Source organism: Protopterus annectens, chromosome 3.part0 (assembly GCF_019279795.1).
Source record: "Protopterus annectens isolate FY-2018-M chromosome 3.part0, PAN1.0, whole genome shotgun sequence".
NCBI lineage: Eukaryota > Metazoa > Chordata > Ceratodontiformes > Protopteridae > Protopterus > Protopterus annectens.
In genome coordinates, this window is record NC_056731.1 from 1,180,254,946 (window position 1) to 1,180,267,374 (window position 12,429).

At 35.1% G+C, this 12,429-nt stretch overlaps 1 protein-coding gene across 1 annotated transcript in view; it reads right to left on the reverse strand.

Annotated features, from left to right (window-relative positions):
* CPNE3 (copine 3) overlaps positions 1–12,429 on the reverse strand; it is a 1,265,161-nt gene that overhangs the window by 730,820 nt on the left and 521,912 nt on the right. The window contains exon 8 of the mRNA XM_044065780.1: positions 8,650–8,739. Within this exon, the coding sequence (XP_043921715.1) occupies positions 8,650–8,739 (90 nt within the window). The remainder of the gene's footprint in view (positions 1–8,649; positions 8,740–12,429) is intronic.

A 12,429-nucleotide genomic window follows, 5' to 3' on the forward strand; every position in this document is an offset into this window, starting at 1 on the left:
CTCAACACATCCAGTTCTGTCAGACTGTTGGTGGAACGAGTTGACTGGGTTGAAGGGGATTTTGGGCATTCCAAAAAGGGGCCAAGTAACTGACCTGTAAAAGGATCTATGGATGGGGAGTATCTGGTCCTAGGTCAATCAAGCAAGGAGAATTCAGTGTTTTCCGATGGCATCAAAGATACTGGTGCCAAAACAGGAGATGGCACTGAGACTATCGGTATCATGGTCTGGTCTTCAGTCTGCGCTGACAATTTCTGCACCGATGCAGGAGCCAGTTTTGGTACCAAGGTTGGCATCAAGGTATCCTTTAAAGTAAATGTCAGTTCTGCACTGGTAGAGGGAACTGAAGGTTTAAGTCTTTTGATTGTCGGTGCAGAGGGAGAAGGTGGCAACGACTGACTCCTCTTTTTTGGTTTGTCAATTTTAGATGATGAAGAAGATGAGAAAGGGGAAGAAGCATCTGTTTTACTTTTGCTACTATGACCAGAGATGGCCTCCTCAAAGGCAGATTTAATTATCCCCTTCAACAACAGCTTATTTTTCCTTTCCACCAGGACCTGGTGACTGAAACCATGGCAAATGGAACAATCTTCTTATAAGTGCATTGGGCACAGGCAGTAAATGCAGAGAGAGTGCCCATTAGAATTGGGCAGTTTAAAATTACACTCCAGACATTTTTTAAAACCGGAGGTACCTTTCCCTTTGTCAGCCATGACTTTACACCAATAAACACACACACACACACACACACACACACACACACACACACACACACACACACACGCACTAACACACTTCAAAACTATATCAATTAGATAGAAAGGGAGGAAAGGGGGCTACCAACAATGGTAGAAAGGAATACCTGAAGGTTCAGATAGGTACCAGCAATGGTAGGAAAGACTACAGCAAAGTGTAGAAAGAAACCATACACTACCACTAAAATTTTTTTGTTTGTTTGTAAGGTGAAAACAGGAGAAACGAAAGACTACCACCAATGGTAGCACAGAGTACACCAAAGTGTAAGAGAGAAAGGGCAAATAGTGATTGAAAAAAGGTAGGCTACAGAAAAAAATATATCACAATGACTGTAATAAGGAAGAAGAAAACTACAACAATACAAAGGGCCAGAGAAATAAGAAAATATAACACTTGGCTCGAGAGCTAGCTGGCTGCATGTCTGTCACAGGAAAGTGGCAAACAAGATCTGAGGTAAACTGGAGAGGAGCATTCTGGATAGGACGTAAGCTTAAGAGTTTTTGGTTCTCGGGGGATGTACTAATGGCTGAGTTGATTCCGATATTCTCAACCACACCTACATGTCAAGAATAAAGAAGACTGACAACATCAGATCTATCATTAACTATTTGGTTGATGTGATCAGAAAATCTCAAAGCTGGACCTACCACATACCCAGGTCCATAAATTAATCCATAGTTTCAATCGCTTTATTCTGACACAGCTGCTTTTTTAAGCTTAAGGAATTTCTTTTCATTCAAATTGTTATTGGCATATGTACTACTCAAAACTGTAATTATGGTATGAATTATCTTTATATTTCAAATGTTATTACTGTATCATCTTCTGTTATATCACTGTAGCTATAGTGCTATTACTGTATCTTCATTTTTTGTAACTATGGAGCTTTTCTTTCCAGGCCACTGCTGAAAATGAGTTATCATGCCTAAATAGATTTTCCATATAACAGCAAAATAAAATACAATAAAAGTATATTGTGTGCTTGCGTATGTGTGTGTTTGTGAGTGCATGCGTGCATATAGTATGCTGTATCCAGAAAAATAAAAAGATATGTGAGAGTGTGTGGGGGAGTTGTACATCTGTAACTATATATACATATATATATATATATATATATATATATATATATATATATATATATATATGTATTAATACACACGTGTTTGTGTAAGGTAAGTGTGGGTTGGGGATTTTACTGCTAAAGCTTTCAGATATACTGAAAGTCTGTTTCAGCATTAAGTGTGTGTGTGCATGAGTGTTTTTAGATTAGGGTTACAGTAAGGAATAGATAGACAAGAGGATAGCTTGAGAGGTGTGTGTGTGTGTGTGTGTGTGTGTGTGTGTGTGTGTGTGTGTGTGTGTGTGTGTGTGTGTGTGTGCCTGTGCTGATGTATGTATGTGATGTGTGTCTGAGTGTCTTGAGCAGTGGCAGTGTTACAGAACAGAGTTTTCTAAGATAAGGTGTATGGTTGTGATTAGGGGGCAGGGGCAAAAATAGAGTTAGCATATATTAGTAAAGTGGTGAAGAGAGGCAAAGCCAATTATCTCCCTGAGTTGGTGGTATCTCAGGCAAAGGTAACATATCCCATGACACTTACTGAAAAAAAGAGTAAGGGAAGTCACCAGTGCCATGGCCAAATTTATCCTAGTCAGTATGAACACCACCCTTGGGTCTCCCCTGAAAACAGTACACTGGCCTAGTGTGATTAACCGGTCAGCAAAGTGTAAATAAATAAATAAATTAGTGTGTTAGGAAATGTGAAAAATGAATTATTTATGTTGTTTATTATCAGCAAAAATATCAAATAATTAAAAACTGAAATTCAACTAGTTTTGTAAAATATCTATATGTATTTAAAGTTTTTCATTGTTGTTTGTTAAACATGAAAAAGATGTTTATGTCTTTCTTTGTCAGTGGTGCAGTAGGCTGTACTCTTGCATTTGATGCTAAGAAGATCATAAGGCTGTGGGTTCTATTCCCACACCAGGTGTCTGGATTCCATAGCTCTCAACCTCTTAGAGCAAGAAATCTGGACAAAGCCATTAGTAAGGGTGGAACAAAAGGCCCAAAAATCGGGACAATTTTTAAATATTGCTATTTCAAACTTAGAAAGCTAACAAAATAACAGGTTTTGCATTAACATGAATTTTCTGAAGGGTATGAAGTCTGAATCTCAAATGTCTTTCATTATTTTCTGACTTCAGTCTTCAAAGATTTGGCAATGATTTGCCACAAAACCACAACTTTATAAGTAACAGGCCAAATATATGAGGCAAAAATCTGGACATTCTGTGAAAATCTGTACAGTTGAGAAGTATGCTGGATTCATGTATCAGTATTTACTCTACAGTGCAGCATCATGGTGGTGTGCTGCTCTTCCAATCAGATGCTAAATCTGAAGTTCCAGCTGCCTGGGGTAACAGTAGTAGTTAAGCAGAGGAACACAGGAATAATACTTGGCAAGTGATCATGGGGCCTTTAAACAGACAAACTTTGAAGTTCTTGTTTAGCACATAATAACATTTATCTCCCAAATCAAGCAGGTCCTAACAGGATAAACCTGATGTAAATTTGTGTACATCTATCCAGTCATCAAGACTAGACTTAATGATAGCTAAAGTAGTACTTTGTTTGACCTGTCGTATCAACTTATTCCACAGGATAGGAATATGCTGTGTTAGGTACCTATCCCTATAGTGAGTCTTCTATGAAGTAGATTTAGATCCCTAGTACAGGTATTTATAAAGGCATTGGTTTTGCAAAGTAACAGGAGGTCAAATAGGACTGGGTTTTCCATGACTCAAAAAGGTAGACATAGGTCACACTGGAACAGCTGGTAGGCTACTGAGTATAAGAATAGTTGCTCTATTCCTTCAGGAACGTTGAAAGATTCAAGACCTTTCATTTTTTTCATTAGAAATATATGGGGCCTTTCCAGATGAGAAGTAGGCTTGCATTTGTTACATACCAGGTGGAGCACTGTATTCAATGATGCATTTGATAAGGGAAGATTACAGGAGTAGGGTGACTTCTATAGCTCTTGCAGATATTACCTTGGTAATTAACTTGGCCAAATAGATGGATTTCATGATTATGTTGGAAAATTGATGACTGAATGAGAGACAACTGTCCACAGGTCTCTTATGACCATCTCTGCCTGAAGAGGAGTACCATTTATAATATATGATGTGGGAGCAGCTTTTTTGCTGAATGTTACTAGGCTGTACATTTCGCATTTAACTTTAGAACATGTTCAGTGCACCAGTCATGTGCATATTCCAGCCTTTGCTGGAGTTATTTAGTACCAATGGATCAGCTGATAACAGTACCCAACTTGCAGTCATTAGTAAATTTAGTCAATCCCACTTCTGGGATGTTAACCTGGATGTCTACAAAAAAAAAAAATCTAACATGGATCCATGTGGAACCCCACTCATTGCAATTATACATTCAGAGAGTTTACCAGCAATTTTCACAATGTGGGATCTGCTGGACAGCCAATTTGAAATCCAGCAGACAATGGATGAGCTTATATTGTTAGTCTAATTTTTTTCAATAAAGCATGGGAAACAGTATCAAAGCCTTGGCTGGGTCAAGATAAACAGTGTGCACAGAGTGACCATTGTCCAGAGTCTCTGCAACCTTTTCAAAGAAGCTTACCAAGTTCAGGCGGCAGGATCTGCTCTTCACAAAACCAAACTGAGTGGGCTCTAGTACAGTTAAATTGTTTATGACTGCATAAAAGAGGTCTGCTATAATACATTACATGGTTTTGCACATAAGGTTAGGAAGGCTGACAGACCTATAATTAGATGGGTCTGAAGAGGGGCCACTCTTGTGTGGGTGGAGTCAGATGGCTGTTCTTCAAGCATCAGGCACAAACCCCAGAGACAGGCTGAGGTTGAAAAGATTAGGTAGAGGATCAGATAAGTGCATACTTTGCATTGATGAGAATACAACTTGGTATGTTGTCTGGCTCCAAAGTAGTAGTATTTTTAGGTTTTGACAGGGATTCTAAGACTTGCTTCAAGGTGATTTCAGGGGGAATCTAAAGCAATGGCAGGATAAAGTTAGTACTAAATTTGCTAACATACTGACTATATCCTTGGGATCAAAGTGTGTGATACTACTATGGATGAGCTCAGTGGACATTATTCCTTAATTTTCTGACATAGCTATAGAAAGTTTTGTAATCTGATTTGGTATCTGTAGCAACCTTATGCTAATATTCTGCTTTACAATTCTTGCTATCATGTTTCAGTTTGATCTTGAGGTAGGGGGATTAAGATTTCTTGAACTTTTCATTATTTTCCTTCTTTTGATATACAATTTATTTATAAGAGAGTTGCAACAGAGAGGTTCATTTCTGAAATTACAATTATATTTAGGGCAGATGGGTACTGACTAATCCATGTTGTTTAGGTGCTGGTACAAATTAGCAGCCAATGTGGCAGCCCTCTCAGTTGGGTCTATTTGCAAGGGATGGTTGGGAATTTTGCATACACTTTCTACAAGATGAAGTAGGTCTGCCATGGAGAAGTCTGTAAACGTCTCATTTGTTGATGGGGTGGTACAGTATGAGAGAAAAGATAACCCAATTTGTAGTCAAATAACTAATGTGTGTTCTTGATGTTAATGATTCTGTGCCACTTACCAAAAAGAGTAAAATATTTATTAAACAAACCTTATAATATTAATGTGTATACAATATCCAAATTATATCCACAAAGCAAAAAGAAAATACATTTTACAGAATAAATATAATAAAACTAATAACATCACATATTTAAATAGCAGTAAACTATCTCCATTTAACCAAAACACTGTCTACTCGTTTAAATTATTCTGAATATCATTCATAAATCACTTTGTATCTCATTTCTTATTATACAATGCTTATCTGAATCTCTCCAAAAATACAGATTCATTTGTCATCCCATTCCCTATTCAGTGCATGACTTTTTTGTACAGTCCACTATCATATTTTCAATACAGTTCATAGCCCTATAATGTAATTTTTACAAGTTTTGCCACAATGCATTCATACATCCACCCCTCACACACACACACACACACACACACACACACACACACACACACACACACACACACACACACACACGCACACACACACACAAGTCTTGTTTTTAATGCAGCTCTTATTGTTACAAAGTACTTCATTCTTTAATTTATGCACTTCATTATTCATTTAGCATTTCACTACATCATCTTGTCTATTTATGTTTTTCTTTTTTCTCTTCATGCATGCTACATTTCTATAAATTCCTACTTGTCTCCCGAATATTTTCATCATCTGCAAATTACGCCTTCTCCTGTTTCCCCAGTTGTTCTGAAATTTTGCCTTCTGCCTCCCCTCTTTTTAAACATCTATCCTGTGTTCATATCACTACTCTCTTTACATCTCACTTTTCTCTTCTTTTTGCATCACTACTATTTACATTTTTCTACAAAAATGTCCAATTAAGGAAGTATTTATCATGAAATTTATCATGGAAATTAAACCTAAGTGTGAATAATGCACTACTAACATTATCATGCCATAAGCAAGAAACTTTGTGCAGTGACAAAAATATACAATATACAAACGCAATAAAAAGGATCATAAATTGTAGGACCATGATCAAGAAACAAAACAAAAAACATATGCAGATCAAATCCAGAAGGCAGTAGTGCAAGACAGTAAATTATGCACACTATAGTTGATGCCTGGAGTGTACAAAATCACATCAAAACTAGGCCAGCAATACAAGTCACATGATGTAATAACCTACATACCTTTCTGAAGGTCTTAATTAGCAAAAAAAAAAAAAAAACACTGCTGGGGGACAAGTGCAAGGTCATTTATCATGTTGCACTAAAGATGACACGTATCTAAAGTTTTGGTTCTAGCTTCTTTCTAAATACTGAATATATACATGATGTTTCTCCCTAGCAAATCCAACATGCAATAGTACTGAGAAATAATCCTGCTGGTTAGGTTTCTGCACTTGGTACCTAGTGGTTCTCTTCAGATTAGGAAATGTTAGACACATCAACAGACATATTTTTAGAGGAGGCCAATAAAGGACACAAGCACAATAAAGTGATGCCAACAATGCCAAGAATGTGGATTCTATACAAATGGAGAAAAAGTCCCAATAACAGCAGAAATTACATTGTAGCAGCACCATGAAAGGTTTACGTCAACCTGTCAGATATGTTTTATGAACTTCAGCTCATGATTAGCAAAAGGCTTATGAGCTACACATGAATGTCACCTCAACAAAACTGCTATCAGATGTTACACATCTGTAGCAACATTATAACTAAAACTTTTTATTCTCAACTCAAATTTTGTTGCCACTCCACCCTCCCACCTAAAAAAAAAAAAAAAAAAAAAAAACTGTAAACTTCATTCTGTGTTACCACCTACAGACTTAAGAAATATACACTTCATTTTCACCTGTTGGCCCTGCAGTCATAAAAAGAGATTTTTAGAGAAGTATTTTACCCTGCATGATGTATACAGATCTATACTGAAGATGAAGACATTAATTATTACAGTACAGATGTTCTGGGCTTATGATAAATAAGCCTTCTGATGAATGACTAGAAAACAGATTACACATAGTATATCCTTGGTCTATAGCCAGGTCTCCCTTTTCTAAGGCAGTATCCAAGTACTGAAAAGAACAACCCTGCTGTTGGGCAAGTTAAGGCTGAAACACAGGCCATCCCTCATGAGAAAGAAAAGACTTTCTGCAGTTGCTATGAAATAAGACTCAGTGTCAGTTATTAGTGTAAGAGGACCACAAAATGTCAGACTGTTGTCTTCTTTCACATTGCTGCCACAGAACATTTGCAAAAGGTGTGAAAATAAATAAACAAGCACCAGACTTTACAGAACATTATTGTTTGCTCACTGGTGGCTCAAACAATTGTTATTATATATTGTTATTTGGTTTTGTTTTATTTGTTAACGAGGTGAGCACATTGGAAAAACTGTCCCCTTTCTAGGGTGACCTGAGAGCACTGTCTAATTAAAAAAGCTCAAAGACACACAGCAGGCAAACGGAGGTTGACAGAATCAGAATTATTGCTGTCAACAGTGAGAGGAGAGGCACAAAGTTGCACACTGCAGGCAAATCAACATACCAGTAACAAACAAATTTATAAATAACTAAAAATAAATAAATAAATAAATAAAAATGCTCAATACTTTACTCATTCATCCTAGTACCTTGGTCAGATATGACTTTTGAGAAATTGAACAAATATTTTTTTCTCCTTTTTGCAGGATAACAGAGATAATGCATGATAAAACAAACAGTGAGAGAAATACATGTTTTATCTTCTCCCTCTATACAAATGCTACTTATCTGAATACCATATGCCAATCTTCTTCTTCTTCTTCTTTCGGCTTTTCCTGGTTAAGGGTCGCCACAGTGGATCACCTGTCCGCTCATGATTGGCAGTGGAGTTTTACAGTGTCGAGTTGCCAGCCCGGCGCCCAACCTTCTACAGAAGGCACACACATGCACACACTCACACCTAGGGCCAATTTAGAGTGTCCAATCCACCTACAGCATGTCTTTGGGATGTGCGAGGAAACTGGAGAACCCGGAGGAAACCCACGCGACCACAGGGAGGACATGCAGACTCCGCACAGAAGGCACCCCTGTATGCCAATATCTATGACTAATGAAGACAGTCACTAAACAGAATGTATATATAAAACACATTTGTGTAACCTTAATAATTAGCTTAATGTGGTCAACAAATTTAATTGTATTACTATTTTTCTATCTCTCAAGGGTACATATTTTTATAATTGAAACATATGAAAAGTAATCTTTATGCTGCAAACTTTTATGAAATGGTGCAAACAATACCTTGATTGGCTTAAATAAATCTCCACCGCACAAAGCTTGAAGAGATATTTTAAAGGGCCTCCAGACAGGATTAAGTTTGTTTTTGATGACCTAAAGGCAAGAGATACAAACATTAAGCAGTACAAAGAGGATATTCACAGCATTCAACTGGTAGTACATAATTTAAAATGTATTTTTAAACAAGGGTTATTCCTTAATCAAAAGAAAATATCATTGTTATGGTGTTATAAACAGAAGCTATCATCAACATTCAGAATGATATCACAGAATACTGCTTTATTTTCACCCACGAGAAAGTATAATAAAATTAAGTGCAATATACCATTCAAAAATACAGTAAAACTTCCAGCAACAACTCTGACCTTTTTGCTCTAAAGAATCTTTGCAAGTTAATGCATTCAGTTACTCTAAAAACCTAAACTCATCAGATTACCTATGGTAATATACAAAAATACCAAAAGATCTGTCACAGTTTTTACTTTCTGTAGATGTCTGCAGATTACTGTGGCAGCTCTTGTTTCTAAGGTCAAAGAAGGGATGGTTGAGCAAATGGTGATCGAGTGAAGTTACACGGGTAGGCATGTGAATGCTGGCATTGTGGTCAGTAATTTTAGGTTTTGCTTTTGAAGTGGTGCAGAATCTGATTGCTGTATCAGTGCAGGTATTGTCTGGGAAGGTGTTGGGGGTCTGTGACTTAAAAAAAGTTAACTATTAATAGAATTCCAAAATCTTTTAGGGCACTGTTTCCGTGAATTTTGTTGATTTACAATGCATTTTATATATAGAGAAAGACGGACAGAGAGATTTGTACTTGTAAGATTGGTGACTGCTATATATGCTTAGATTGATGACTGCTATGTAGCATTCTGTCTTCTGTATATTGATTGGAATGCTTACTAGATATGTATTGTTTCCTTATCCTGTCCTGATTTTATTGCTCTTATCAATCTGCATCCCTCAATGTCAGAAAAGCAGGTACACCAGTGAATTTCCAGTTTCACTCCCAGCCATTACTACTAAATTCATCACTTCACCTTGTTAAAACACAATAAGTTGCTAGAATTCTGCACCAAGCTATCATCCTCCACAACACGATCACCCATTCAGTTATTTATTGTCCAAACAAATGACCACCCCTAACTCCAATCACTCATAATACAGTGGTAGGGTCTAACCCATCCACTAAGGTCATCCTGCAAATTCCTTACAGATAACCCTACACTCATTTTAATCAGTGTGGGGATTTTAATACTTCTCTACAACTGTGTGAATAGCTTGGAGACTGAAGGAGGCAGAAAGGTAGCAGCATTACTAACTGCCATGCCTTCAGGTCACAAATTATGCAATATCTCTCAACCATCTGAATTTGTAAATATACATAAGGCTAAAACTGCCTGCACTCTGCTTAGTCAGGGTTCCTGTGTATTTTCCTGGCGAGTGCTATTTTTTTTCTCAAATTTTTTTTTATTTTTCAAATACATTTGAATGAATTCCATAGTATTTACACATAACATCTTAAATAACTATGTACACTATTTACATTAGCCTGACACTATAACAGATCTTAATGTATACAGTTACTTTATAAGTATGTCCAATCCATTATCAGAGTGTCTGATCAATTATTGTATAGTGTCAATCAATGATAAGACTTTCCCCCAAGGGTTGTTGATAAATGGCTTTGGATAAATTCTTAGTTCTTTAATTTTAATTTCCAATAATGCTGTGCTTTTCAGTAGGCTGTAGAAGGCTTCCAAAGTTGGTATTGTGTTTGTATTCCATCTTCTTGTTATACGCTTCCTTGAAATTGTAAGTATAGTACGTACTAGATACATGTTTGACCTATTCAAATGAGGACCTTCATTCACATTTAATAATGCAAGAGCTTTAGTTAAATACAATGATTCATTAAATAAAGCTTGTAGAACGTTATTAATACCATTCCAAAATGGCTTAATTTTAACACAATCAAAGAAAATATGGTTCCAATCTGCACTGTGTACTTGCTCACATCTCCAACATATTCCTTTTATGGAAAAACTAATTTTACTAATTCTGTCTAGGGTTAAGAATGCTCTGTGCAAGCATTTCCAATTAAAAACTTTCCAGTATTGTGTAAAGGACGAATATTTTATCAGTAATAAGATATTTGTTTTAATATCTTCAGTTAACTGTATTGAGTGTCCTTTTGTTATATATTTCCAGTATGAGGTTTTTGGGTGTTGTTTTATAGTTTATCAATATTTTGTAAAATTTTGAAATACTGTTTTCTATGTCAAAGTCATTATATATGATTTCATATATGCATTTCATAAATTTAGGTATTTCTTTAAATGAAGAATTGTTAATTACTCTACTTAAATCTTGTGAATATGACAGAATACTCTGTAAAGTTAGCCAGTCCTGTTGTGGAATTTTGTATGTTGTTTTTATTATTTGCATATCTAAAACATTTAGTTCTTTGCTACATTGGAGCCAATAAACAAATCCTTTCTGTTCCCAGGAATTAATAATTTCTCTATATATTTTATGTGGAAAGTACTTTGTGACTATAAATGGTGTTAAAAGATCAAACCAGATTTTTAAATCTATATTAATAATTTTCCTAAATAAGTCAATGTAATAATTAATCATACGAGTTTTAGTGGGTTTCGTTATGTTATATTGCATACTAATACATATGTGCCATGGCAAATTGTTTTTATCTATTTGAATTTTTTTTGTAAATCAAATTAATTTATTGTTATTATAGTTAATAATTCTTTCCAATTTGCAGAGTAATTTGGACTTATCTAATCTGAGATTGTTTTAGATGTTGATGCTTTTATATATGTTTCTATATCAGGAAAGTTGAATCCTCCTTATTTCCATGGTCTGAGATGATGTATTAAACCTATTTTGTTTCTTTTGGGAAACCATAAAAATTTTATTAGGCATTAATTTATTTATTTAAGTATATTCCTTTCTGATAACAGTTGTATTGCCAAGGCTATATATAAGATCTAGGGCAGTAAAATAATTTTTATTAACTGTAGTCTATCTTCAAATGTTAATATTATTTTGTTCCATTTTTCCACAGAGATTTTAATTGTGTTGATTATATTATTGTAGTTTTTTGAGACTAATTCATTATTATATTTGCATAACTCAATTCCTGGACATTTTAAGGTAGATTCTTGTTTCATTCCCCCTTAGTCTGCAGTTCTTTTTTTTATTTAAAAATAAACATTTTGATTTTGATTTATTGAAATGGAGTCCTGAAGTTATATGAAATTTGTCAATTAATATATATAATTCTTCTAATGTCTCTTTTGTATTAGATATTGTTAGTAAGACTTCATCAGCAAATGGCATTACTTTAGAACTGCACTGTTCATAAACATCTATTCCTTTGATTTTTATATTGTTACGAATTGAATCTGCCAATATTTCAATAGCCAGAGCAAATAGAATCTGTGACATGGGACATCCTTTTTTAGTGCCTTTTGTTATATGTATAGATTCAGAGGTAAAAGACCTAACTTGACATACGATAAATTTTATCTATATATATATATATATATATATATATATATATATATATATTCTTTAAGAGATGAACAAAGGATGCAGGAAATTCAAAAAGCATTAGGATTTTGAATAAATAGTCCCAATTTAGGGAATCAAAGGCTTTCTCTATAGCTAAGCCAATTATGAGTTTTTTTAATTTTCTTTATTAACATAATCTATAAGAGAAATTATCCCTTTAATATTGTCATGTCTGTGTCTATGATATATACA